Source organism: Suillus discolor, assembly GCF_016758755.1.
Source record: "Suillus discolor strain FC423 chromosome Unknown F5147scaffold_8, whole genome shotgun sequence".
In the NCBI taxonomy this organism is placed as follows: domain Eukaryota; kingdom Fungi; phylum Basidiomycota; class Agaricomycetes; order Boletales; family Suillaceae; genus Suillus; species Suillus discolor.
Window position 1 is genome coordinate 270,950 of NW_024541255.1, and position 27,156 is coordinate 298,105.

General features: G+C 48.4%; 12 protein-coding genes across 12 annotated transcripts; 9 read left to right on the forward strand and 3 right to left on the reverse strand.

The window, feature by feature from the left end:
- Positions 1-1,120: 1,120 nt before the first annotated feature.
- On the reverse strand, positions 1,121-3,242 carry F5147DRAFT_676371 (peptidase M24). The gene is made up of 8 exons (XM_041436017.1): positions 3,172-3,242; positions 3,057-3,121; positions 2,360-2,998; positions 2,172-2,307; positions 1,979-2,091; positions 1,734-1,923; positions 1,573-1,682; positions 1,121-1,503 (listed from the first exon to the last, which is right to left on the reverse strand). The coding sequence occupies exons 1-8, from the start codon at positions 3,188-3,190 to the stop codon at positions 1,399-1,401; spliced, it is 1,377 nt and encodes a 458-aa protein (XP_041296850.1). The 5' UTR covers positions 3,191-3,242; the 3' UTR covers positions 1,121-1,398.
- A 65-nt stretch (positions 3,243-3,307) lies between these two features.
- On the forward strand, positions 3,308-3,601 carry F5147DRAFT_545291 (uncharacterized protein; the record flags this gene model as incomplete). Its single annotated transcript, XM_041430315.1, has 1 exon — positions 3,308-3,601. A coding segment is annotated over one exon (294 nt), but the record flags the coding sequence as incomplete, so codon positions are not given.
- Positions 3,602-3,682: 81 nt separating this feature from the next.
- Positions 3,683-5,729, forward strand: F5147DRAFT_743639 (uncharacterized protein; the record flags this gene model as incomplete). The annotated part of the gene is made up of 6 exons (XM_041439614.1): positions 3,683-3,984; positions 4,043-4,221; positions 4,244-4,312; positions 4,365-4,462; positions 4,516-4,879; positions 5,689-5,729. The coding sequence occupies 6 exons, from the start codon at positions 3,683-3,685 to the stop codon at positions 5,727-5,729; spliced, it is 1,053 nt and encodes a 350-aa protein (XP_041296852.1).
- Positions 5,730-6,653: 924 nt separating this feature from the next.
- Positions 6,654-7,213, forward strand: F5147DRAFT_676376 (ubiquinol-cytochrome-c reductase complex subunit-domain-containing protein). Its single transcript, XM_041436018.1, has 4 exons — positions 6,654-6,777; positions 6,839-6,904; positions 6,961-7,014; positions 7,080-7,213. Exons 1-4 carry the CDS (start codon positions 6,727-6,729, stop codon positions 7,128-7,130), a joined length of 222 nt encoding a protein of 73 aa, XP_041296853.1. The 5' UTR covers positions 6,654-6,726; the 3' UTR covers positions 7,131-7,213.
- Positions 7,214-8,854, reverse strand: F5147DRAFT_676382 (HAD-like protein). The gene is made up of 9 exons (XM_041436019.1): positions 8,687-8,854; positions 8,494-8,585; positions 8,283-8,431; positions 8,182-8,225; positions 8,046-8,118; positions 7,785-7,992; positions 7,615-7,701; positions 7,524-7,564; positions 7,214-7,395 (listed from the first exon to the last, which is right to left on the reverse strand). The coding sequence occupies exons 1-9, from the start codon at positions 8,720-8,722 to the stop codon at positions 7,286-7,288; spliced, it is 840 nt and encodes a 279-aa protein (XP_041296854.1). The 5' UTR covers positions 8,723-8,854; the 3' UTR covers positions 7,214-7,285.
- A 264-nt stretch (positions 8,855-9,118) lies between these two features.
- F5147DRAFT_676389 (ribosome biogenesis protein Nop16) lies at positions 9,119-10,852 on the forward strand. The gene is made up of 4 exons (XM_041436020.1): positions 9,119-9,329; positions 9,506-9,566; positions 9,879-10,261; positions 10,482-10,852. The coding sequence occupies exons 1-4, from the start codon at positions 9,233-9,235 to the stop codon at positions 10,682-10,684; spliced, it is 744 nt and encodes a 247-aa protein (XP_041296855.1). The 5' UTR covers positions 9,119-9,232; the 3' UTR covers positions 10,685-10,852.
- Positions 10,853-12,165: 1,313 nt separating this feature from the next.
- F5147DRAFT_569826 (uncharacterized protein) lies at positions 12,166-15,107 on the forward strand (the record flags this gene model as incomplete). Its single annotated transcript, XM_041430969.1, has 8 exons — positions 12,166-12,299; positions 12,349-12,447; positions 12,500-12,565; positions 12,614-12,795; positions 12,852-13,214; positions 13,269-13,294; positions 13,344-13,519; positions 13,565-15,107. 8 exons carry the CDS (start codon positions 12,166-12,168, stop codon positions 15,105-15,107), a joined length of 2,589 nt encoding a protein of 862 aa, XP_041296856.1.
- Positions 15,108-16,848: 1,741 nt separating this feature from the next.
- On the forward strand, positions 16,849-18,260 carry F5147DRAFT_676397 (EF-hand). The gene is made up of 8 exons (XM_041436021.1): positions 16,849-17,206; positions 17,237-17,240; positions 17,417-17,457; positions 17,507-17,540; positions 17,591-17,755; positions 17,802-17,904; positions 17,957-18,011; positions 18,060-18,260. Exons 1-8 carry the CDS (start codon positions 16,925-16,927, stop codon positions 18,078-18,080), a joined length of 705 nt encoding a protein of 234 aa, XP_041296857.1. The 5' UTR covers positions 16,849-16,924; the 3' UTR covers positions 18,081-18,260.
- F5147DRAFT_676400 (uncharacterized protein) lies at positions 18,256-19,113 on the forward strand. The gene is made up of 5 exons (XM_041436022.1): positions 18,256-18,354; positions 18,408-18,425; positions 18,473-18,541; positions 18,600-18,723; positions 18,780-19,113. The coding sequence occupies exons 1-5, from the start codon at positions 18,342-18,344 to the stop codon at positions 18,889-18,891; spliced, it is 336 nt and encodes a 111-aa protein (XP_041296858.1). The 5' UTR covers positions 18,256-18,341; the 3' UTR covers positions 18,892-19,113.
- Positions 18,601-20,721, reverse strand: F5147DRAFT_820193 (aspartic peptidase domain-containing protein; the record flags this gene model as incomplete). Its single annotated transcript, XM_041443663.1, has 6 exons — positions 18,601-19,323; positions 19,373-19,414; positions 19,467-20,131; positions 20,181-20,370; positions 20,426-20,477; positions 20,600-20,721. 6 exons carry the CDS (start codon positions 20,719-20,721, stop codon positions 19,036-19,038), a joined length of 1,359 nt encoding a protein of 452 aa, XP_041296859.1. The 3' UTR covers positions 18,601-19,035.
- A 662-nt stretch (positions 20,722-21,383) lies between these two features.
- F5147DRAFT_676406 (P-loop containing nucleoside triphosphate hydrolase protein) lies at positions 21,384-22,725 on the forward strand. The gene is made up of 7 exons (XM_041436023.1): positions 21,384-21,535; positions 21,595-21,714; positions 21,882-21,894; positions 21,944-22,027; positions 22,080-22,210; positions 22,264-22,367; positions 22,421-22,725. Exons 1-7 carry the CDS (start codon positions 21,470-21,472, stop codon positions 22,515-22,517), a joined length of 615 nt encoding a protein of 204 aa, XP_041296860.1. The 5' UTR covers positions 21,384-21,469; the 3' UTR covers positions 22,518-22,725.
- A 234-nt stretch (positions 22,726-22,959) lies between these two features.
- F5147DRAFT_834268 (ribonuclease H-like domain-containing protein) lies at positions 22,960-27,133 on the forward strand. Its single transcript, XM_041443902.1, has 23 exons — positions 22,960-23,227; positions 23,277-23,449; positions 23,506-23,612; positions 23,671-23,772; positions 23,826-23,918; positions 23,968-24,027; positions 24,080-24,296; positions 24,349-24,600; positions 24,650-24,784; positions 24,841-24,997; positions 25,104-25,159; positions 25,208-25,339; positions 25,390-25,407; positions 25,459-25,514; positions 25,568-25,871; positions 25,921-26,044; positions 26,094-26,172; positions 26,234-26,263; positions 26,315-26,427; positions 26,480-26,540; positions 26,591-26,670; positions 26,732-26,739; positions 26,802-27,133. The coding sequence occupies exons 1-23, from the start codon at positions 23,080-23,082 to the stop codon at positions 26,955-26,957; spliced, it is 2,661 nt and encodes an 886-aa protein (XP_041296861.1). The 5' UTR covers positions 22,960-23,079; the 3' UTR covers positions 26,958-27,133.
- Positions 27,134-27,156: the final 23 nt, after the last annotated feature.

Genomic DNA, 27,156 nt, shown 5'->3' on the forward strand with positions numbered 1-27,156 from the left:
TTAAAGTGTACTCTACTGCTTCTAAGGGAAGCGCCTTGTTACACATTCCCTTCTCAGACAAGGCGGCTGGTTCACGAGACTAGAATCAAGGTGCGAAAGAGCGTTCTCAAAAAGGAATGATTAATGACTGTTCTTCAAGGTCTGATATCATACTTGCAACTATGATTGTTGATCTATCTACCGCAGATGATCCACGATGTTTCTCACAAAACACCCTGCATGACGTCGTGTGTCAAATTGTGGTCCACGCCGAAAAGTACTAGACTGTCAGACTGCTTTTTGTGAGCATGTCGACTGGCCGAGGGGCCGAAATGTTCACTGTGGGTCTACTATGATTGGCGGTCCGGTAAGATACTAAATCATACATGATGTCATGCTCTGTGATCGGCGTCTTCAAATTCTGGATGTCCTCGCTGAAATTCCTGCTGTCATCAGTGTCAACGATTCGAGTCCTGATTCGACCGTATTGTTGTCATCTCTGCATAGCATCAGTTCTGTTTCCAATCACAATGGCGTACCTGTCGAGTCGACTTCAGGCCCAGGGCTCGCTCATGTCGATAGTATTTTTGTAGTTGTTCGCACAATCAGGTGTGTGCTTCTTGCCTTCGTTTTTTTGCCAATATTCCTCTTTGCGTTCTGGTTTCTCCGCGTATAGACCGACACTATGCCTGTCTTTCGTGCACCAACACATCGTGCCTTGTGCTGTTACGAATCATCATGGCAGGCTATGGAGCCACACCCCTGGTCCGGCGCCCGCTCCCATCGCTGATGGCCGGTAGATCTCTAAAGCAGGGTTCGATTAGTCTCGTACTATGATGGTCTTTCCTGCGCAAACACATAGTGCCATGTGCTGTTACGAATCATGGCGGGCTATGGAGCCATACTCCTGGTCCGGTTCCCACCCCGATGGCCGGTGCTATCTCCAATGCGGGGTTGGATTGGTTTCAAGTCGAATGCCGTTCTAACGGACATGCCAGCAGTGGATGTCGCATAGCTTTCTGCTGGTCATAGTTGAATTTTCCAGCATGTACTGGTGGTCGCCTATGAAGTTCCGGGGCGATAGCAGATAAAGTCAACCGCTTACGTATGTTAATTATCCTCCCATCGAGTTCGATCATAATTTGTGAGTGTGACCCTGGTGGCGTCCCTATGAAAATTATTTGTTGAGTGCAAAGTATGGCATGACGGAACGCTTCTAATCTGTACAATGACGTAGTAGCTTCATGTCCGACTAAGGGCTTATTTTTATATACAGACCCCTTCCCGCTATTGTCCAGAAATAGTTAAGATCATAAACTCTGGATTTAAGATAGTAGGATGGATCGATAGCGCATCTGAATCAATACGTAACTTCGGTTCCAGAAATTCATATCCGTAAACCCCATCAGAGGAAAAGGTTCAAGGGTGGAGCGGGCTGGATGCTTGTCCCCCAATCCCTTTGGTCAGAAATACAGAATTTCCGCCTTTGTCGATATAGAAGCAGTCTTCAAGGCGAATGCCGACCTGTTCATAACCGTTAACATTCATCCAATTAAACAGGAGTCTCCGTGGCTCCACACGTAATTACCATACCTTGCCTTCAATGTATATGCCTGGTTCGTTCGAGAAGGCGTTCCCTGTTTGAATGATGTCGTCGGTTCCTCCACGGAGGTACGGAGCTTCGTGATCTTCAAGCCCGATTCCTTCAAACACTCAGTCCTAAAACTATAAGTCTGCTGTAATTTAGTGCTCACCGTGACCCAGTCTATGAGTAAAGTATCCCTTGTACCCACGTCCGTCCAGCCAATCACGCGCTACCTTGTCTACGGCAGATGTAGTTGCCCCCTCCCGAGCTACTGTATGCGCCAAGGTCTGGGCGGCATGTACATCATACCAGATCCTAGTATGTTCCGGTGGAATGGAGCTATCATGCAGCATGAATGTCTATGCAGAACCTCAGCCAACTGAGTGGTTTCACGACAGAATCATGAATGCTTACACGTGTAACGTCGCTGTGGTATTCAAGCAACGTGCCACCAGCATCTATGAGAATAAAGTCCGCTTTGCCCAGTGCGCGATCGCTCCCGCTTCCATGCGGGAGAGCAGCGTTCTCTACAGCAAATGAGATCAACAAGTCAGCACTCACAGGCACCTATAATTCGATTGTCAAATTTTGAAAAAAAAAGTCTCACCGCCAAAAAGTACCAACGCCCATCTTTCGGCGAGACCAGCAGCAGCGAGTGCCTCATCTATCATCACTCCAACTTGTGATTCCCGTATCCCGATGTACATCTGGGCTTGTACAGCACGGATACAAAGAACGGTGACCTTGTTGACTGCGATGAGCTAGCCACGTTCAAATGCAAACACATCCGCTGACCTCGTTCGCACATCTTAGAAGGTCCAGCTCTGCTTGAGATTTGCGCGCCCTGAGCTGGGTGACTTCGAGTGGGGCCGACATAACGCGGACGCCAGGAGCGGCCTTCTGGAGACCGTCGACAATAAAGTATCTCATCATACCATCAACGTAGATGGGCCTTTCAGGTTCAAGTTCAAGGGTGGAAAGCGCGACAGTGTATGGGTCTTCGTCTTCTGCCCAGGAAACAAATGAAACATCAATTCCGGGTACTGGTAAAAGTCTGGCGCGCGTTTCCTCAAATGCTGGTGTGATAACAGTGACTTTGGCTACAATGCTGGCCTCCTCGAGTATGGGAGAGATTATAAGTAACAGTGGTCTTTCTGAAAGGTGCCACGTCGCCTCGGAAATGTTACCAAAGTACTGCGCGTTTGCACCAGGCTCTGCGATGTATGCTGATGCGCCATTGTCATACAATATCTTTGCCAAGTTTTCCTGGCGTTGGAGAATTTCTGAACCATTTATGGGCTGCGCACCGGAGCAGTGGCTTGCTAGGCCTGTCCAGCGGTCGTAGTCGACTGATAAGGATTCGGGGCCGTCATTAGTGAGAAACTGCAAGTAGAAGATGGTTGCACAAATAGCAAGACTGAAGAAAAGCCTCCACTGATAGATTATGTCCCGATGAATGGCAACACTCTCAGTGGCAGTGTGAGCAGCTTACCTTTGATAGGCTCCGAGTCCGTGTTACTTTGGAGGTAACAAAAGTTTGAGCGATCTCCTTGTCCACTTGCTCATCTTTCAGTGTTTGCTAGGCAATACAGAATATAGCGACTAACCATGACTGTCAGATTTCATAATTTGAATTGGCGCTTACTAGTATGGGTGCTCCCAACTAAGTGGTAACCTGAGACTACTGCATCTGGGCGGTGGCAGTGCACAACTTGAAACTTAACACAATTAACGAATCCCTCCTTTGACATCATGGAGGACACGGAAACTTTGCTAGCATTGGTCCGCAGCCTACTGACCGTCCCATTTCCAGAACTGGATATCCTTCTCGACACGCTCTTGTCGTGCGATGGAGATGTTCATGCCACTGCCAAACTACTTAATTCTGGCGATGAGACAAGGTCTAAGCCAGTGAGCAGCGTTTCAAAAAGAAAGGATCGTTCTGTGGGTCTTCAAGGCTGGTTAAATGCAGGCAACTCAAAAGTCGAAAACACTGTCTTTGACAGTCCTCCTCGAAAGAAACGAGACGTCAAGGAATCCAGTCTCTCTCCTGTCAAAGCGATCATCAAGGATACCACTGTATGCAGCAGCCCTCCGACCAAACCCCAAGTAGACTTGATGTCGGTTCTACGCCAACCACCATCGAGTACGCGATCTGTACCGCGCCTCCTTCCCCTGACGTTGACGAACCCCCCGATGGTGGCCAAGCACACACCTTGCACGATGCATCTATCCATATTGCCACCAGAGCTTGCATGTAAATTATTCTACACCATGCTCGATCTGTCGGAATCTTGGAAAAGGAACAAATGGTGGCTATTTGATCGTGTCGTTGAGAGCCCTCACCGCACATCGTTCTATGCTCGAAGGACAGATGGTGTGGAGTCTGATAACTCGTGGCAGGAGGCCGCACAATATTGGTGAGATAAAAGAGTATTGTGTCTTCTAGAGATGGATATTTAACCCGACGCACCAAAGGTATAATGGTCGACAAACAGACTCACCTAATGTCTTTCCTGACATGATGGAAGAAGCCTGCTTGTATGTAGAAAATATGGTCAACAAAGAGATGCAGATGCGACCTCGACTCCCCCTTGAATGGGCAGGTAGGGGCTCAGAAGGTCAAATCTGGCGTGCCAATGTAGCAGCATCAAATTGTTACGAAGGCGCAAAGGACAGGTGTTGGATTTCACTCAGACCACTTAACATATCTAGGACCCTACCCAACTATTGCCTCGCTGAGTCTCGGTGAGCACCTTTAAACTCGCTGTCCTGTGTAGTCATACCGTGTCATTCGCAGGGACGACAAGAAACTTTCGCCTCCGGGAGGTCGTGCCAAGTGAAGAGATGCACTCACGGAGGGCACAAACATTTAACATTCCTTTACCTCATAATTCTGTAGGTCTTCGCGCTAGTGACCCATGTAGAACTATACTCAGACGTGCATCCAGTTGATCATTATGCATGCCAGCACCCAGGAAAGGTTCAAGCATTCAATTCCTCCTCAATCTACACTTGACCTCTATCGGCCTCTCTTCCCTCACCATTCTCGCCTGGAACATCCATCAGAACCGTCCAATTGTCGTATCAATATAACCTTCCGGTTCTATCGACCAGACTTCAGGCCGCAAAGCATCCCGCGTTGCAATTGCGGTGTACCAACAATTTTGCGTCCAGATATGAAAAATAGACATGACGGTCAGACGGACAAATACTGGTGGACATGCCACGCTGGTGCACAGAACGAAGGAAAAGGGTGCTCGTTCTGGCAGGTCATGGACATGAAGGCTGAGGGCCGAGGGCCAACCATTTCTGGTTTGGGGTGCAATGAACGGTAACGTGAATAGTACCAAGGGTGCGCTGAAGTTTATCCACAAATAAGTTCTGGTACGTCACTCTCGTTGCATCATTGTATGGGAAAGGGTTGAAAATTTTACAACGCCGGCGTTTCGGGAACAACAGGTCAAATGTATCACTAGTTTATGCTGAGCGTGAAGCCAGTTCTCTCAAACCTCCGAGGCTTCGAGCGGTGAACTTGGAGTGACCATCAGTCCAAGCATGTGGTAATGATGATGGATTCCATAGTGTTCTGGTAATATCAAGATTGCACGAGAACTCGCCGGCCATAGGCTCCAGTAACCTCATCAAAGAACGTCCAGACTCTTTCCTGGTGATAGAATTGCAATAGAACTCGCGGGTAAGCTTCCACATCATAATATTGTTCCTACGGTATCCCCGCAGGATCATACATAAATATAACTCGACATTCGCATGGGAGCTTGAAGACGAACCCTTGAGGCCATTCACAGAGTGTTGTAGCACAGCCATCACAACGCACGTGTGAACACCTTTAGTGACTTTGTTGTTTGGGTGGCAGAAATGGAGCACGCGGTTTTTCATCCCACAGTTGTGGATTCCATTGACCACCGGTCGATCAGGACGTAAAGAAGCATACGGCATGATCGAGTCACAGGTGAGTTTACGAGGTAAGGTCTTGACCATCCTTAGCTCTGACAATTGAACTGGCGCACTCAAATTCGATTGAATTAGTTCACGTTACCATGTCTCAATTCGACTGGCTTTCCTGGAAGGGGGTCTGACACGGAGTATTCAATCTTTATCAGGGACGTCATCTCCGGCTCACCGCCATATTAACACACCCTGATTAGCGCTTATCCTTACACAGTCTTAGACAGGGACTTGAGCCAACAAAACTTCTGAAACCTCACATTGCACAACAAACAATCACTTTCCAAATCTGTCTGAAGCAGAGTACTCAGTATGAAGAACACGACGCGACATTGTGTCCTCGTTTCAGGGTGCAAGTCCTATGAACATTCTACTACTTCCAAAAGCCGCCATAAAGCCCCGGGTTTGTGGCGCTTATATTAAGCTCTCAGAGCGTTCTGTTGACTAAATTCTCTGTTATCTGAATGTAATGGGCCTTTCCATAATCATGCTTCTGCGCTAGTCCAATTGAATAACCTGAGGCTGTACCAGACACGCGCTAAGCCACCAGGCGCAAATGCTAGATGGGGTCGGAGAGTCGGATATCCTGGGATCGCAATCATATCATATCTTGGGAGTTTAGCCAAGGCCATCATCTTTCCTGAGTAGTAGAAAAGACATCTAGATTGAACGTTCCTCACTTGATGCGGTTGTATCGTAAGTTGGGTAAAATTATCTCATGCATTCAGCTTCCCAATTTGAACGAGTCCCTCCGGGCGGTTGGCTAGTTGTGTTCTTGGATATCTATTTCACGATCATGACGGTGTGATGGTATCGATGGTTGACTGTGGATTTGTTGTGTACACATTGGATACGTTTTGCCTGCGACAATCGTGCAAGATCTCGAACACCCGCCGGATGTAAATAACTGCCCGACATCGACGAAGTTATTGATAGAGACAGATCCGTCTTCTGGATGTTTGAATCCATGATCACCATCACCGTTACTGTGTGCTGCAGCTACGTACGGGCATCACAGATTGAATCCTCCGCGGTATTATGTATACCAGTAATAGGTTAGGGGAGACGGCCTGTATTATTATAACGTGTCGAGTCAGGTCACGTGCACTGCGGCGTTTGCTTGTTTCTCCGCTCTCACCCGACCTTTAGAGTTCAACGTTCAAACCCTCGCCATTCTCAGTATCTATCAAGCCATGGCCCGTGTATCGTTCCAACCGACCTCGCCAACTCGTTTTGCCAGCACGGTGTGTATTATCTTTTCTAGTCAAGGTTCGGTTATTGAAGTCCGCTTTTGATGTGATTCAGCTGGCCAAACAATGGGGTCCAACGCTAGGCATATGGGGCGTAGGTGCCGGCGCCGCTGCTCTCTTTGTGCGTCCAGATAGTGCTAGTTCCTCTCTTACCCTTTTTTCTGATTCACTAAATAGTTGCTGTCTGTTACCCCGGTTGTGAAAAAGGGTCTTCTCGTAAATGTTCCGCTGGTGAGGTCTTAGGTCCTCGTGTACATTCATTCTGCTGATCTCGCGCGTGACGGATTCGACTTTAGCTTGGGAATCACTACGAGGACAAAACACCTGCTTCGGACAAGCCGTTCTAAACAGTCCGCAATTATAGACACATACCGCCCTTTGGGATACCAGTATTTCGTTTAATGTAGAATGCGGCCATCCAGAATATACATCTTCGATTATCTAAATCCCCCGCGGAGGTGTCTATACAGATTGCGATACCACCAAACTGTAACCATGGCTTTCAAAGCTTAGCAGATGTTGTGTTGTCATGGTCAAGGTCACTAGTAAGGTCGATGCCTAATTTCCCTTCCAACTGTTTGACTGCATTGAGAGTGCCACCTATCGGAACATCTAAAAGAAGACTCGTCAGGACAGTTTGCCAGGATTTGCCATCGGCGCCGCATGGTGTCTAAGCTGCCAAAGATAATGCAGCCGCGGACGCATCTACAGATCAGATGTACTTAGAATACGCGACTTACGGATGGTCTCCAAGCCAAGAACGCGAGCGGCCTTCAAGTTCCTGTTGATGGTCAAAAATTTCACCAGCAACGTGGTAGGCGCAGTCCTCACATTCCTATATCATCAAGAAAGACGGCTTCTCCGGGACGAATGTCATTTCGCTGACAGGCAAGAAGATAAAATTCGGGATCAGGTTTCCTGTTGATGGGTTGAAAGTAGTATAAGCAACATCACTATCGCTGAACCTTGTGAAGATCTTGGTTGAAATTTTCCTAACGTACCGCATACCTAACTCGCTGGAGTCACAGAAGTCGTCGAATAACGCACGGAGATGAAGCTTTGCCTCATCCTCCCACCCTAAGAATCGCAACTCCGAGTCGGAAACTCCTATAGGAGGTTGTGCTGCAGTCAGGGGTATCGAAGAAGAAGAGCCTGTGATGTGCTTCGAGTAATTATTAGTAAGAGCGATGATAAGCCATCTTCGAGACGCTAAGATAAGGCACTGAGTATGTTCGGAGTGTACCGTGATGCGATAGAGTCACCTCTTATCCGGTGAATGGCCCGCAGGATGTGACAATCATAGGCCGTAGACTGTCGCATCATCCTACCAAAAACCTTGTGGCGTTGGCGGAGTTAATAATCAGAGCAGCGACTGCATCAGGTGTTTCCAACACTGACCTCGCGGCCGTCAATATCAAGCATCACAGGTAAAGCCGGGAGATCTGACTCGACAGAGATTAAAATAGTTGCTTAAGAAACGTACCATCATGATGCCATACCTATTTGTTTGCGAGCACAGTATTCCGTATACCATTTGTTACCATTTTCTGTGTCGGACAAGTCACGTCCAAACTCGTCGTAGAATGGGAAGAGCGATAGCTCTCCACGTTCGAATCTCTCCCAGGCCCCACCCGGCCCCCGAGAGGCTCTACCCACGGAATAAACATGAGAAACACAATACGCAGATGAACATAGCGTAGACAGACGGACATCGAGACATTCAGGTAATTCTTGGGTAGACCCTTCTCCGACTCGATCTCATCGATCGCAATGAACGGGCTATGAAGAACGACGCCGCCAATCTGGGAACAGTTACCCGAGGATGATCAATGATCAGCCGCAGCCATGACGAGCGACAGACGGCACCGCATGCGTTGTTCGCGTCGGTACCAACGGGACGTACATCAAAAATAATGGCCTTCAGATGGGGAGAAGACATCGGTTAAGCGAACCCGGCGGCTCCTTCAGATTGGCAGAATGGGTAACCGACTATGATCGCTGCCGCAGCACACGAAGCTTTGTCAAACCGAACAAGCTGCTGCAGGAGACACGATGAAGAAGAAGAATCAACTGGGAAGGTACGGCATCTAAACATACAAGTTACCGGTTCATATATCATCCCGGCGGCAAATTCGACACAATCCTGAACGCTTGAAGTCTGAGAAGAATTGAGTTAATAGTCGTGCCGCGAAACATTCTCATCAAGTGTCCATATGTCAGTAAATGTCACAATGCCATAACTTGTCAGAACGAAGAGTATCAGCATCAGCATCTAGGGCTACCTATCCGTGGTATTATTACTGTTGCTTATGCCGATCGGAGTTTGAAAATATCTCTTGCTTGCTTGACTGCTTGTACAACTTTTTCGAGATACTAGTGAAGCTTCCATCTCTGCCAGTTCAAAGCGTTCATCCGTGTATCTGATCGTTACCAACTCGCAAGACCGAATATGGCTAATCCACGGCAACGTCGTAAAGCCAAATCATCAACGCATAAAACCGTATCCCACTCACGGCGTGCACAGAGACTCCTGAAGAAGATGCCAGGTGAGTTTCCGATGATATTAAATTATATCCATGATACATGAACGTTCATGTGCTCATTTATCGGATACTCGCGGATTCTTGTTTGGTGTATCTGATTCGCCTCGTGCTGTCGTTATGCTTGTGGAAGATTATAATTGTGATTGACTAAGTGCCTAGCTGACGAAGTTCCCTTTTAGTGATACGAGGTCCAAAAGCCTTGCAGGACGCTTGGGATAAATCAAAGACGGTTCACCAAAAGTGAGTTTACTTCCGCAATAATTTCCAATTTGTTTCGCTCTTGGAGTTCCGGTGGGACTGGTGTTTTTGAATTTATCAAAATCTTACGGCGATGCGGACTTTGTTGCCAATCATCAGACTTGGTCGATTATCCGCTCTAGTGGTAAGATATCTGAGACAGGTCATAACACGTGGACAACTGTCCCAATGGAATACGTCTTGATTCCTGCCAACCCCCGCGAGACTTGTCATCAGCTCCGCGGCTCGCAATTAATTCAATGAATTGTGTCCTTGACCGGTCGTTTAAATCTCTGAACAAATCTTTTTCTACAGCTATGCTGCATTGGGACTTCAATTTGCTTTGACCCCCACGCAATCAGGCGGAGTCGAACGGACATTGATCCCTCCAAAAGCTTCAGCTGATGTCGAGTCAGTCTCTGCTACCCTCAAGTCAGTTGAGTCTGGCCCTTCGACTATACCCAAGGGGTTTGGAAGAATTATCCGAGACGAATCTGGTAATGTGATACGAATCGATCTACCTGAATCCGAGGAAATTCAAAATACTGTACAAAAGACGGAGCTCGCAGAAGCAGATGTAGATGAGAAAGCTATGGGTGATTGGGTCGGTTGTCTCAATAGAATACACCATCCAGATCGCACCATAAATGCACGAGAATTATCTTCATCGTGTGCGCAGGGAACACATCCTATTGACGGTGAGTGCCGCTATCAAAATAAATGTTCTCGCGGTTTGAAGTTCAATGCCTTCTGGCGCAAACATGTTCTCCATTAGAGAGACCGTCGACGTACCTACTATAGTTGATGAGTTCTTGGAATCTATTCGTGTGGTGCCTACGGCACTAGCGCTTCTTTATGGCTCATATGACATTCGGTGTTTTTCGATTACTGACTAGTTAATTTTGTTTGAAACAATAGTGTTGGAGCAACTGTCGACTTCGGGGAGGGTGGTTGTGCGACACTCGTCATGTGGAGAAAGATCATACCTGGCGCGCTTGATCCAAAAATATGGCGATAACTACGAGAGGATGGCGATTGATCGCCGTCTAAATCCTGAACAAAAGACAGTGGGTGAACTAAAAAGGGCGGTCGGTAAAGCGGGCGGGGTGGAGTCATTCTGATAGATGGATGTGCGCGCATCATCGCAGATTGACATGTTCAAAATGCAATACATGTCTGTAAAAACCTGTGGGTATTACTTCTCCAGCACTGCACCTGGAGGGCGGCTCAGTATTGTTGACGAGCGCCCGGTTAAGTGGGGTCAACCGACACCGATATTAAGAACTGACCATGTGTGACTGTCACATATGTCATGATATGTCACGCCGGAGCTTCGAAAATACGCAAGGCTGTGTACGCACATCGGAGGAAAGTTCTGATTATACGTATAAGACTAGCATGGAGCACGCGTGAATGAATCTCGTTAAACAGGGTCAGGGGTGATATCACAACGCAAATCACTAAGTCTTTGAGTCAAGATATCTCCGGTGAGCAGGTGACATGAAGCGGCCATTGCTTGTAGTAATATGTGGCGACGCGGGTGACGCCTTGAATGTTTAGGCATGGGTATATTTTGGAAACTGCCATATTATAATCGCATGTTGAATTAACAAGTTTGCGAGTGCGAGGTTATACCAGTTATGAGCGCGATGTTGAAGAGTAATAGGACCCTGGCCTGAGTCATGAATGTGTAACGATTTGTGACATTTTCCATCATAGAAAAAACATATAGCGCGCATGCGGCATCGTAAAGCTTACGAAGGGATCAATAATCTGAGATCTGAGCTAATTAAATAAATCCGGCAGGTCGGAATTCGAAATTGAATAAGTTGTTGTGACAAGTTGTTTGTAGCTTTCGACCTTCTAAGACGGCAAAGTGGCCAAGACCGGGCCTATCAGCGCACGCAAGTCAGGTGCAAACAAAGTTGAAAAAGGTATACGACACCTGTCAGGGTTGCTCTGTTAATGAGTGGGCGGCGTTGTGACACTCACGGCAGGTATGATGGATTTCTCTCCGATTGGCGGAAAAGAGACTTTACTGAGTGCCTGTATAACCGCAAGGAGTCAAGAAAATCGTTTAGACTGGCGTGGTCCTGAATGTATTGGTATACGCACAGCCTATGAGGTACATTTATCTAACAAACGTTGATTACGACGGAGACCTCGTGGATTGAAATGGGTTAGTCGAGTTGATAGCGTTCTTGGATTTATTGTGATGATCCAGATCAACGCCACTAAATGACGAGAGTCTTTTGCGCTCACAAGGTCGCCGAAGGTACAGCATCAATATCAAGTTCAAGCGAAGGTAAACGCCCCAAATCTGGTGTTCCCGAAAGATCGACTTCGACTTACGACATCCGCTTTTCTCGTGTCTTTCACTTTTTCCATTTTTATCCGCGTTCTGTTCGAGCCGTCTGAACTGCCAATCGAACTTCCGCATATCGACGTCAAACAAACCATATTTAATCTTCCCTTACCCTCACATCATCGAATATCGGCCCTTCTCCGACCTTATTATAAATCTCACCACCATTGTTATCCTTTACTTAAACTCTTCATCTCCTTCTTGTCCGCACATTCAACTCCCCATTCTTCTACCATAATGTCCCCTAGAGCATCTTCCTCTGCACCGAGAACCGCTTCAGCCGCTAGCGCTCCATATCCACGACGAGCCGCTGGTCAACCAAAGTCTTCTAGGCAACAGTTCTCCGCTTGTGGTGCTTGCCGCATGCGAAGGTATGCCTCCCATCATTCTTCTCATACACTCATCTCAATTGTCGTATAGAGTTCGATGTGACCTCAAAGACCTCCCAATGACACAAACTACAAGTGGTGTCCAGCATCCCTCATGCTCAAACTGCAAAGAACGTGGGATCAAATGCGTGTACGTAACATTTAGCATGTCACTTTAGACAATTGAATCATGTCTATTTTAGCGATGAATTTGCTGAAGTCAAAGCTGTGAAACTTTTAAGACGCGGCCGCCGTCTACAACAAGTAGAGTCAGTCGTCCTCCCACTACTAGTCCCATTTCAATTAATTTCAATTAGGGCTGTCTACGGCAAAGTTACGGATGACGAATCTAACTCGTCTTCTGCCATGTCCACACCATCAAACCCCACGATCCCAACCACGCTTTCCGCGGGGATCGCCGCACCCAGACAAACCACTATCCCCCTGCTCAAGCTAGAATTCCTTAGCTCATCTTTCTTCCGCAGGTTTAGCATCCAACGTAAGATTTCATTTGCCGTCATATAGTTATCACCCATCCATTTTTTCTTCATCTAGGTCCTATAATCGAACCCACTGAATTCACATCAAGATACTTTGCTCATATTAAGGGCACTTCCGCTCTCAGTATCGAGGGCCAGATGATTGCGATGCTACTTGTCACTTGGGCTGCCTCATTTGGCGTCGATGAATACGGTGTGGAAGAAGAAGCAGAGCCCCATTCCCCCACTATACCCGACGGACCCAAGTTCTCTCCAGATGGCGATGATGATTACTCTGACTCCAACCGTCGCGTTCGCACTCTTCGTACAGAGTCCATGATCAGGGAGATCTTACACCTCATCGATATTCATGCCGTGCTGCGACGCCCGACTTGGGACGGCGTCAGGGTTCTTTTGCTCATCCTTCCATTAACTCAGGGTTTGTGTCCATTAATAATTCCAGGGCACCCTCAGCTGACGCACTCGTCGCCAGGTATACAAAGTTCCATGGACAGAGGGGTAAGTGCCAGCGCTTGATTCATGACATTGACTGATCGTCCTTGTTTAGGCTATGTATGAGGCAACGCTTGCCCAAGTTTACACGCTCTGCAGCTCGAGCAATCATTCTGTGCTACAAAGTGGCCAAGGATCGTATTGTGACGCACTTGTCCGTGCCAGAGTTTTCTGGTACGCTTACGTACACGAAGGTGTTCGCACTGCCTTGCGCGGCGGTCGGCTATATCTGTACGTACATGCCATCCCCGAGTGACATTCTCTGATTGTTTCCAGTGACGAGGACGACCTTGTTGCATTCCAAAGCACACTTCCTCCTCAATACTGTGCATCTGCATCTGGCAGCGCTCCTTCCTCTACGTCCGCTTCATCGCACTCCTCTCCTACCGCCACTTCTCCAGTATCGTCCGATATCCCTGTCAATTCGTTGCAGGATCCTCGTGGTCACTCGCGCGCTTCGCTCTCTTACCTGCTCTCGTCCCATTATTTTTCGCTCGCCCTCGCCGTGTCTGGTGTATGTCGTGCCGTCCATGCGGTGCTCACTGGACCTCGTGCGCGTCGTCGCACCGATGCTGGTGTTGCAATCCGCGAGGACTCCCTCGTGGAGATCTGGGATGGGCTCGAGCGATGCTGGGAGGACTTTGAGTCTCTCCGTCGTGGAGCAGGCGGCATCGGCACCGTGGGTGGTGGCCTTGTTCGTGGAGAGGACGTCGAGCGTTTCGTGAGCGGATGGCAAGTGTTCATCTTTGAGTGCTTGAACATCATCCGGGAAGCCTTGAGACAGCGCATCGTTAATCAAACCAAGGGGAGCCCCGACTCGAACGGTCGTTCCCCTCCCGCTGATCGTGCCCTTTGCCGCATGCTCGCCCAAGCTACTCGCCGTTGCCGCCTTGTGCTTCCCCGCGTCATCGCTATCTTGAAGCGTCACCTCGCTGTTCCCTCGAGCGGATTCTTCGCTCATGATGCCGGGCTCATCCGAGACGGATGCTACTATGCAGCCTTGCTACTTGCGCAAGGCGACGTTGACCATGATGCAGATGGTGATCTGAAAGGCGATGACGGACTCGCTTGGGACGCCGACGCCGAGGACGGTGTTGACGTGTGTCTGCGCGCACTAGGAGAGATTGGGTGGATCTACGCCAATAGCGAGGAGCGGGAGAAGACAGTTCGCATGGTTTGGGAGGCACGGGTCATCCGTGATGATGAGCGCCGTCGTGAACGCAACCGTCAGCGTGATTATCTTGAGGATCAACGTGCTCAGGCTTATCACTCAGGACAACGTTCGCAGGATCATTCCCCATATATGATTAACAAACCGTCGTTGCCGCCGTCCGCTCGGGGTCAGGGAGCGACGCCTCGTTCGCTCTCACTTGTCTCAGCCGCTGGTCAGTCTCGTCCTCATCTTCCTCCACTGTCAGTTGCCTTCTCTCCGGTGGAGAGCTCACCCAACACCGCTATCACGGACGATGGTAGTGGCAGTTGGTCCACATATACGCCACCCACGACGTCGAGTTCAATGACAAGCAACGCCACTACCAACCGCAGCGTCTCGCCACCGGATTCTGGATCGCCTCACACACTGTCATCATTAAAACATCTGCCACCTATACAGCACTCGCTGAAAACGGAGAATGATTCATTCTACAATGGGGACCTTGATCCATTCTCATTTTCTGTGGACGGGGCGACAGGCCCGGGAGTTGTTGGAGGCGCTCATGGATGGACATCGCAATATCAACATCCAGTGGGGCCTGGTAGCGGGTATCTGGACCCTAGCGTGATCTTTACTGGAGCAGACTGCCAAACATTCTACCACTAAAGAAGTAATTGCCGTTAGTGTACGTTTTTATTGGAGAGTCACATGTTATCTAGTTTTGATTATTTCTAAGTTCTACATCAGAGAGTGGAGCGCATCCATCATCTTCACGTTCATTTCATAGCCATTATATTACCGCTTTATCACTGGATGTATTAGAATTTTGTTTATACCCGTTTTCAACATTCATTATCATAGACAAGTAGATGTATTATCATTATGCATGAGAATGTAAATCGGTGGTTCTAATGAGTACGTGATGAGAAGATCTGAGGAGATATGATGGATATACAGCATAGTTTCATTTGTGTATGCATCTCATTTTAGAATATAATTCAATTGAAATGCCATCATGACTTTTGACACTGACGCCTGTCTATCTGTGCTAGAAGCAACATCGTCGTAGGCTCCGATCAAAGAAGGGGCGCATTGACGACGCCCTCAAGTCGACCTCCTCATTATGTATACCTGCATCGTGTTACAAGTATCAAACTTTTTTTTCTATTAGTGCTTGGCGCTTACAAGTAGTCTCCGATGGTACGTTTCTAAATTACTGTTTTATCTAGCCATGTGGTTCATGGAGTGGCGGCCGGCAACTGTGAGACGACACATTAATCCCGCAGAAAAACTTCCATTCCTCCAACAAAGGAACACTGCGGATACGTATCAAACTTCTTGTACCCCATGTAGGACTAGTATATCAGAGTCCTAGTGATGTCATCCCGCCGCACGTTGATTATGAGCTCCTGTCCTCGTGTCTAATACGAATGCACGCTATTCCAGGGTCGGCTAACAGCTCGAAGGGGATAATCCTTGGGAATAACCATTATGATCCTCGTATGTATACTAGCAAGGCCTTTGGAACAAGTATGATGATGATGATGATATCGCTAGACGGGGACTTGAATAACGTGAGGCCATTACGAAATGCGGACTCCTATCTCCGAACTCCAGATACCAAAGCTTGGCCATCCTTACAGGGTTCTAAATTCTAGGCTGAAGTGGTAAGTCGTCGATACCCTTGAACTACCACAACCTCGGATCCGGGATGCGGCTACAATCGTCTGCCGCACAGCTTTCATTGTTCTCTTTTTTGCGATAAAAACAAATAGAAGTCTTCCGGAGCGAAGCAAACTCCTCATAGCTTCGCATCCTCATTGGCTGGCCATGTTGCGGCTTCACTCTCTGCACCGGACTGTTCCTTGCTGTCCGAAGATCCCCGCTGTCAACATCATCATTCCGGTTGTCTCGCTTTAAAGATTTCTGCAAATATGTGAGTACGAACAAACGTAAGTCACTTGGCGGCACCATGTGCGCCACTTTTGCAAATCCCGCAACTTTTCCTGCGTACGATACTGGTTAGCCTGACCATCAATGTCCCTGATGAATGACACGACCTAGACCAACTTGGCATTTGGGGACGCATAACCTTCACTGCCAAGCTAGAACCTTCACGGGAGAATCGTATACTCTACTTGCCTGGACGCTCGTCCCTGGAACCTTGGACATCACCGTTGCGGCACCAACCCGTTTGGGCTGTTCTTCGTCACATGTCAGAAGTCTCGGACCTCCGCGGTAAATATCACTCATTTGAGCCGTCCAATATCAATTTATTCGTATATCATCTGGTCTGGACTGGGTGACTTGATGACCGCGCATACAATGTAAGAGCATCTTCAACAGCTGTGTTGAACGAAATCAAAATCATAAGTCATGACCGCCACTTGGCACAGCCACCTGCCACTCAGTGACGCCAGTCACGATGCTGTATGGCATCGTACTCTTTCCTTGACCCACATCCACAACAGATCTAGCCCCACATGTCTTACTATACCCCTAACCCCCCAAGTGCCTACACATCGAACCCTCCCAATAACTATACATCAAACCCTCCTGGTGCCTATGGATCAAACCCTCCCAATGCCTACGCGTCTAACCTCGGTCGATACCCCAGTTCCCAACCCAGGCAGTACATTCAGCAACAGGGTCTTCCAGCTGGCGCTGATCCCCAGCTCTGGCAGTGGTTCTGCGCTGTCGATACTGATCGATCGGGCGCGCTCAGCGTCACGGAACTTCAAGATGCCCTGGTGAACGGTAAGTGGCACTGCGATCTTGCGGGTGATAGTCGTGCTACAACTGGTATTTCCAGGAAATTGGACAAGTGAGTACACCCCTCGTTGATATCTTGATTTTATGCGATTGGCAATACTGTACCGCGAACTCTGGTAGGACATTGAGCGATCCTGCTCATGCCCAGACTAGCCTCTTTCTCCATTTACCCCGTTCTAACTGATTGCTGAAACCATGCTTAGAGTTTGATCTCGATACGGTCAAGATGCTCATGAACATCTTTGTACGTATGACCTCACCCTGCAAGAAATAACATATATAACTTCCTGCAGGATACTGATCGAAGCGGAACCATCGGCTTCAATGGTACTCCATATATGAAATTCTCAACCATCACTGACGCCGATCTGGCCCAGAATTTGCTGGATTATGGAAATATATCGCCGAATGGCAACGAGTCTTCAAGCACTTTGACAGGGACCATTCTGGTTCTATCGACGGACGTGAACTTGCGGAAGCCCTCCGCAACTTTGGCTACAACCTATCTCCTCCTTTGTTGCGAGCGCTAGAAATTCGATATGGTATGGAAACTCTCTTTTGCAACTAAAAATCTAAATTGTCCGATAGCATCTGGCGCGCCTAGTGCGTATGGCCCCCCTCCTGGTATTACTTTCGACCGCTTCGTGAGAGCGTGTGTGACCGTCAAGACTTTGTCCGAAACATTCCAAAGGTATGATGTGGAAAAATCCATCTACGCCACGCGGTTATTGACGACTATCCAGGGAGGACCGTGACAATGACGGCTGGATTCAACTCAACTATGAAGATTTCTTGAAGGTGAGCGGGTCGATATTGTGGCGCACTTATCTGACTTGGACACCCCAGATTTCGCTGAGTGCACCTTAACTGGTGAGGACTGTGATGCAATGCGATAAATAACCTCTGCATTCGTTGCGGACGTTGGAAATGTATGATAACCTTTTGAAATACGATGTTTCATGTATATACAACCTTCACCGTTCTGTATGTATGTATATGAGCCTCGCCACCGCTTGTAATTTCAATTTGCATGCGTTATAAGCCCCATTTGGACCCCTGTGACCACCGACTGCGCAACAACTCTCTCCAAGCTACCCATCACCATCGTTCGTCCCTGCCGACACCAGCATGGATTGCTTTTGTAAGACAAGACATATACATTCTACCGACCAGTTTCTGATACTTTCCCTACAGTTTGTCTACCAATCATATGTTCGTGGGATTTCTCGCCTACTCGATATCTATAACACCCTTTACAGTCGGCTGCCCCACAAAAATCAAGCCGGAAGGAAACCAAGGAGCCAGAATATGTCCTCGGTGCCATAACGGTGCGTCGCATGACATGGTCATCCCCAAAATGATCTAACGAAAGCCCATCTGTCTAAGCTGCGATGTTCTCCGCCAAGTCCAGAACCTGGTTCGAGCTCTGTTTCGTCCCGCTCATTCCTCTAAACTCGAAGCATGTTTGGATGTGCGGGATATGTCAGCTGCAGGTGAATGTGCAGCCTGGGTGAGGAGGTTTCTTTTTTTGATGTGCGAGGGTCGTTGATGGTTATTTGATGGCAGGTGGGAGCCTCAGGTGGCTCAACCGGGGTATCAGCATCCGCAGTTGCAGGGCCAGTATGGGCCGTCTCAGAGCGTTGCATACGAGCCTGGGTATACCCAACCTCAGAAGTGACCCGGATGTCGAGCGTGTCAGGGCTCATTAACTATTTTTGCGAGAGTTACCCTGTAGGATGATAGGTACGATACTAGGCGTCTTTGTACTATTATTTGGACGCTGGACACTGTAGCGCTGGATACGATATCTACTCAAGTTGTATCATATATGGACTTGTCCTTGCGATCTCCTTCGCTGTCGGTGACGGTAGATCATAATTCCAATGGCTCCGATCAAAAATCCGCACACGCCGCATACCACACAAGTCGCGAGAGTATCCCTCAATTCTGTAGCTGAAGAACCGGCGCGTAGTAGGGAAGGCGGGGGAGCTGGGTCTTGTCCTCTGGATGATGTGAACTCTGCGAGAGCAGCGGACGGGTCTGTCGTATTCAACAACCCAATCATCGGTGGATTGGAAGTCGTCCTGCCCTGGTGTATGACGTAGACGTTCTACAAGAGCATTAGGGAGGTACGATCGAAGGAAAAATCCTGAACGTACCCTCAAGAACACAGCGCCGAGGAGCCAATCACCAGAGTCGACCTGTCGGTTGAAGTCAGAACACAACCAAGATTCGGTCTGAGAGCACTCTCACTCCGTTGTTCGCCTGTATTCCGCCGGTACACCAGCCGTCTTGCGTTTCAACTTCAGCCCAGTTGACATCCTCGGGATGGAGTGGATATTCCTTTGCAGTATCGGAATTGCCAAGTTTGATGCGCACATCCACAGCCCTCTCGCACCTCACTTGCCATGTTTCTGTCTGCTGGTCGTACCTCGTGGACCCACCCGTTCCTATAGCATACCAGAACGCATTAACGTCCGCAGTCGGACCTAAAATGAGAGTCGTCCCGGTATCAAGCACAGCGATCGGAGACGGTGCACCGCGGACCAGCGAACGCGACAGAGAAAGGACCTGATCGTTGATAGTAATCTGTTGAATCGGAAGCTTCCAGAAGTCATACTCGTCTGGTGTCGATGCGAAGACCGGAGTGAACGCGAACTGACTCGTATCATTTGTCAAGGAGGAGTCCAGTTCTCCAATGGTGAGCGATGAATCTGAATACGAAATATCCTGTGACTCGTTTCGTCCTAATTTGAACGCGAAAAACCGGTGTTGGTCGTCAAAGTGAGAGAACAGATTGTCCAGGATGGGTGTCCCAGACGTTAGGGGGATGGAAGCGACGAGTGGAAAGGACAGGCCTAAAATTCCCGAGTTTCCTGTGTAAGAAAGAGCAAGCCCGCTCGTCTGGTTAGCCAAGGCTGCGTGGTGATCGTGAGCATTTCAACAAACATGAAACGGGGACCGCACCAAACGTTTGGGAGGATATTTCATACGGGCCGAGTGTTACGGTCTCTGTGCCTACTGTTCCCAGCACTGAACCCACCAGATATGTCAGTTCGAAAGACTGATTTGATAATGTCAGGGTGCTAGATGACGAGGAGGAATATCTCGTGATGGCCTGACAATCTGGATTTGTACAATCTGATGAAACTACCCACTGTGGGATAAAATTTGGCTTTCTAAGTGTAGTACAAAGATAACGGCAGGCTCACGAGGTCTGAGGAGCCGGTATCAAATGTGATCCAAAATTCTTGTCCCCCAATGCTATAATCGGCGGTATGAGAGGGGACTAGTAGGATAATACCAGCACACGTACTCGGTACGAATCAAATACGCACTAAGGTGCCATCAGTTAAATTACGCAGGTGGGAGAACACGAGACCCACTACTCTTGGCTACTGGCCACCGAAACATCACTAAGCAAGACAGATGGATCTTGATGGAGCCCACGTTGTAAGCGGAGCTGCATCCTTTGGGAAGGGCCACTTCGACGGTCTAACCTCTTCATAATGGTCGCTATATCGAGAGAACAGTTGATGATGAGTAAACGCGATGATTTAGATTGGAAGAGGCCTAAGAAGTTTCTCCATCACTGACGATTCTAAGTCCCCTGGAATCTTATTTGGTCGGTCTGGATTGGAATTTGACCTGAACTAGTCCCAGTGGGAATCCATTATGACCGTAAGCCACGCCCAACATTATGTCAATGTAATCGGTCATGATTTAATACTGTCGGCCGCATCACGATAAGTATGGACTACGCCAGCGTCGTGTGACGTTACTAGAAGAACTGATGAAATACGCATCTTCACTAAATGGGTAGTCCACAATGAGGAAATTCTGATCATGATCAAGGACTACAGCCATGCTACCCTGGCATTATTTACGGTAATGCTCTAGGCGTTTACGCGTAGGGGCTTTCAAGGTTTAATAACTTGAAACACGCTGACAAAACATACTGAACGCGCCAAAAAGGGGATGTCCAGAACCAGTGGTATTTTTCTCGTTGCCCAGATAAATGTGCAATAATTCGGGAGATGTCGATGAGAGGCAGACAAGCCTGCTAAATCTCCATTTATTGTTGTGAGGCAGAGAAGGGGCACAATGAGAGTGGCGGTGCTCGGGCGGTGTGTTGTCAGAGTCACGCCTCACGCACCACGCGTCACACAGCACCAACCGCCAATTCACCTTGTCCCAAGTCTTTTCTTGCCTCGTCTCCCTTAGTTGCCACCGTCCATCTCATACTCGAGCTCACCATGCACACCAGCGAATACGACTACCTTTTCAAGCTTCTCCTCATCGGTGACTCTGGTGTCGGAAAGGTACGTCGCTACTGCGGCCACCAGTTTCAAGTATCCACTGACGTCGTGTCATTCAACAGTCTTGTCTTCTCCTCCGTTTCGCAGACGACACGTACACTGAGAGTTATATCAGTACTATTGGTGTTGACTTTAAGATCCGCACTATTGAACTCGAAGGCAAGACTGTCAAGTTGCAAATTGTGAGTTGGGTGTCTTTCACGACTTCCCTTTGGAGTACTGCAGCCAGACGCTACCACTACGTGCACTGGAGTGCGCCAGTGCGGTCAACATGCATTGCTTCGCGAAGTCGCCTGATTCATTTTTACGTTGACTTGTTGCTTACATACCATTCGTATACGCGTCACAGTGGGATACTGCAGGTACGTCCGTGCGCTAGCTTCTGTGTAATGGTGGGGCTGATGTGAGAAGGCCAGGAACGATTCCGCACCATCACGTCGTCGTATTATAGAGGTGCTCATGGTATCATTGTTGTGTACGACGTTACTGATAACGGTAAGAATGCTGGCCTGAAACGCGGACTTGAGCACTTACCAACGACAATAAGACACCTTTACGAATGTCAAGCAATGGCTACAGGAGATAGATAGGTACGCCTCCGAGGGCGTCAATAAGCTACTGGTTGGGAATAAGAGTGATCTCACCAGTAAGAAGGTGGTGGAGTACAGTGTGGCGAAGGCGAGTATTTGCTTAGAATATTTCGTTTAGGGATATTCTAACCACCTTAACAGGAATTTGCCGATCAGCTTAACATTCCTTTCCTGGAGACGTCCGCAAAGAATGCGACAAACGTTGAACAATCATTTTTGACGATGGCGAAACAGATCAAGGATAGGTACGCAAAATTTATTACCCAGCGCTTATGCAGCTTGTCTGACTTGTTTAAAGAATGGGATCGACCTCGACGCCTGCTGGTGGCGCCAAATCGTCAACAGTCACACCAGGTCAATCTGTTCAGCAACAGCAGTCGAGCCCTTGCTGCTGAAGGAGGGTTGTGATCAGCTTGGGGTGGGGTCACGCCGCTGAGATTGTACGCCTTCGTGATGTCTCGTGGCTGCAAGAATTGTATGATGACCCAATACTCAGGAGCGGGTTCTTTATCATATTCCCTTCTACATATCATCTGCTACTTTGGACATGTTCTTTTGCGCTTTATCAAATTTCTTCGTCCTAATTCTAGGCTTCTCTGCTCCTATTCTGCGTGATCTGAGAAGCTTGAGTGTGCTCATATCCCCCTTGAGTCGCCTTGAGTACTGATCAGAAGCTGCTTGCTGCCTGACGGCCCTGACCCCACCGATCGTCACGGAAAAGATGAACGTTATCCTACGTTATCGCAATGCGGCCCATCAGAGCACCCCAGGAATCAACTTATCTGATCAGTATGTCAATGATCACGTCCATATCGGTCGGATTGAGCTGACACGCTGGACTCCTGGTGAAATCATCATCGATAATCCACAGGTATATATACCCCCCTTTCCTGCGCTCAGTTTCCAGTCAATTCAATCGAATTCTTTTTTACATCACCTACCCACAATTACTCACAAATGTCTACTCGAGGCAGAGGTGTTCCTCAACAGGTCTTGACAAACTCGTTTGTCATTTCCAAGCTGCCGACTAGGACGCGGTATTATCAGTATGAAGGTAAGCTTCACTCTTACTACAATGACACAGCGGTTGAACTTCATATAGTTTGTGAGTATCTGTACCTGATGGCCAATGACGGCATCTCACTCGAGTATAGCGATCTCCGGTAGCGGGAAGGATATGAAGAACCCTCGGAGGAGGACCGAGGTCTTCGAGCGCCTTCAAAACCACACCGACCCCAAATTATTTACGCCGCGCTGTATCTTCGACGGCGCCGTTATTATGTACTGTCCCCGTGAGCTTCCATTATCTGGCGGGGACTCCCAAACCGTAAGAGTCAGGGTGTTGAAGTCGGAGCTACTTATCAATATCTGCTTTTGGTTAAGTTCGAAGTGAACATGTCGAACAAACCCCGAACGGATGGCTCTGCCCCGACACGCGGGATCGTGCAGGTATACCTGAAGAAGGTCGCTGCCGACCCGATCGACTTCAGGTGTGTACTTCTATCGAGCGAGTTTTTTTTTCAACCTCCGCTTACTGCCGAATTACAGCGGTTTGCAAGCATTCATCGACGGAAAACAGACCAAGCAGACTCCTCAAGTTCTAACTGCGATTAACGTGCTGCAGCTGATCATCCGCCAGGCACCAAATTTGTCCGTTTGGCTTTTATCAGTATTCGGGTAGCGATGCTCATTGTTTTCCAAAGGAAATATCCGAACAACACGCGGGCGTTTTTCACCAAAGACGCCGGGATACAGACCCTAGGTGGAGGTCTAGAATTGTGGCGCGGATACTTTCAGTGAGCTCAGGATCCCTGTGGCGACGCACATTTGACTAACATACAATAGGAGCGTTCGCCCTACTATAGGGAAGGTTTTGGTGAACATTGATGTGTCGACAGCGGTTATGTAAGCAAGCTATCTCTCAATTACTATACGTTAACACTCATGTAAATCTTAGGTTCAAGCAGGGTAGCTTTCAGACCGCCGCTCTTGCTGTTCTCAAGCAGAACGACGTCCGTGCACTGGACCTCCGCCCAGACTCCCCACAATTCAGGCAGTTGAAGAACTTCTTCAAAGGCGTTTCTGTCACGCTCGTTCACCGGCCGGGTCTTAAAAAGATTCGGGGATTGGTTGCTAACGCTGGAAACTTCGAGTTCGAGAATACGACGGTCAAGGTATGTTTTCATACGAATCACACCATAACAGCTTCTCTCAGCGCGATTGTAGGACTACTTCAAGAAAGCTTGGAGTCGCCCACTAAACTATCCAAATATCATCGGCATTCAAGTTGGATCAAAGGACCGGGATGAAGTCATCCCAGCGGAAATGTGTGCTATCGCGCCCGACCAACGTTACACGCGAAAACTTCCTCCCGAATTCTCACCGGCGATGGTTAAATTTTCTTCCAAGAACCCTCACGAACGCCTGGCACTCATCAGCGCTGGCATCAGCAACGCCATTACGACCGACCAACGCTCTGTAGGTGCCACATTCATCTTTGCATGCGTTTGATTGACTGCTTGTACAGGCCCTAGATTATCAGAATTCTCCTTTCTTGCAAGACGCGGGGATCACTGTATCTCCCGACCCTATCCTAGTCACCGGACGTGTCCTCCCCACGCCGAAAATCCACTACGGCAATGCTGCCGCTAGTAGACCGGTGGTAAGTCCAGGATGTCAGCATGCATGAGGCGCAATGATTTGATTCTTGAATTACAGCAACCGCGAAATGGGTCATGGAATGTCATTGACCAGATCTTCCATGAACCGAAGGGTCTATCGTCCTGGGGCATTCTTAATTACTCAAGGGTCAACGACCAGACGATTAATCGGTTCGTCAACACTTTGCTCAACGCATGCAAGAAACTTGGTATGCATCAGTGTTTCTATCTTCTATGTATCTCAAACTAACCTTGTCTATCTTAGGAATGAGTAAATGGGATATCGAATTTCATTTCTAGCTACTGATCGTTATCTGGCAGATGTATCCCCGCCTGCGGCGAGTCAATCTTGTGCTGGCGCGTCGTCTGTGGTAAACGTAAGTGCTACATCGATTCATCCACTAACACGTGCTCATGTTAAGCAGGACATGAGATCGCTTAAAAATGCCGTCAGCAGCAGGATAGGCAAAGATCCGGAGATGGTATTGGCCATACTGCCCACAAGCTCAACGGACATTTATCACGCCATCAAATCGTTTGGTGATGTTATTGCTGGTGTATGTGTTCTTGCCTGATTGGGTTCGAATGATGCTTACATCTTGCCTAGTTCCCAACACAGTGTGTCGTAAGTCATGTCGCGTTGTTTGCGACCTCCATTATAATCTCCTTCATCTAGCGAGAGAACAAGATCGAGAGAGCAAATGATCAGTACTGTGCGAATCTAGGCATGAAGTGCGTTGAATTTTGTTCTCTGTCTCGATGTGCACCCCTGACTCGTTTGGTAGGATCAACGCCAAACTTGGAGGCGTCAATTCATTACCAAGGTCAGGTGCGTTGGAGAAGCTCATGAGCGCTCCATTCATGATTATGGGTATGTACCGTTCCTGTTTGGCCTTGGAGACTCATCGAAGGCTGGTTCATCCTGCACCAGGTGCCGATGTAGGGCATCCCGCACCTGGCATGATCAACCAGCCCTCTGTGGCATCTCTCGTATATTCGTTTGATCGGTATGCTGCACGGTACGAATCGATGATGTCGGTTCAACACCCCCGCCAAGAAAAAATAGACGAATTACGCAAATTGGTATATGTAAGCTCTTTCCGTCTGTCATATGTACACGTGGTTCAACTATCACAAGCGTGCGATCTTCGAGTTTGGCGAGCGTAACAGGGCCGCACCCGTACGCATCATTTTCTTCCGAGATGGCCTTTCCGAAGGAGAATATGCGCTCACGGGACAAGAGGAGATTGAGGATATCACAGGTGAGTTAGTTCAGCGACGGCCATTTCTTGTTTTCACCATGTCTACTAGGGGCGATTGATGACATCTGGCGGGACAAAGGCATAAAGGGCGCAAAACCTGAACTGACGTTCATCGTCGTAGGCAAAAGGTAAGTCCGCGATCTATTCTATGCATCCGCTTTTGTCGCTCATCCGCTGTGTTTTTTCAAGACACCATGTCCGATTCTTCCCAAGGAATAGGTATGCCGCTCGGTTGTTACCATCGTTTCTAGTCGATTTATGAATGGATAGGAACGATGGGGACAAGTCTGGTAACTGTCCCGCAGGATTTGTTGCCGATCAGGGAGTGGGAAATCCAGCAGTGCGCGACTTCTACTTGCAATCGCACGGTGGTCTCCTCGGAAGTTCGTTTATTACAGTTACTCAACCTTTTTCGACCGCTGATTGCTTGTACAGCTAGCAGGCCGAGTCATTACATCACGCTAAGGGATGACGTGTATAAGCACAACACAGACGAGTAAGTCCGCAGCCTAACGTTTGTCATAATACCCCCTCACCTTTCTTTAGCCTGCAAGAGCTCGCGTTTACGTTGTGCCATTCTTACGCGCGTGCGACGCGTTCCGTCTCTATTCCGGCTCCCGTTTATTGTGAGTTATATCTATTTATCTACAGTGCATGCGTCTGACACGTTCTTTTTCTCGCCCAAAGACGCCGATGCAAGTATCCCATCCCATCCCGTGCCGCCCAGCATCCACAACTAACTATAACCATTCAACAGATCGTTTGTGCGCGTGGCGCGTTCCATTTCAACCCTGCCATGGGTTTCGACGCTGCTACCATATCTAGCCATGACGACGCTTTCGACCTTGAACGCTGGAGGAAAAATTTTAAAGACAAACACGCTAATCTGGCCAAGAAGATGCATTTCATGTGAAAGGATGTGGAAGTACATTTGCGTAACGCTTTTGATGAATGACTCAGTTGGATGCATGTAGGATATAGCACAGCAGTTTTTGTTTGAAGGAAATTAATGAACTCGTGGTCTTCTCTCGGTGTTGTCTCCGGGGCTGCAATCGTGCCTTTAGACAAAGAACTACGTAATAGACACGGACAAAGTGACTAAGCCCAGCTCG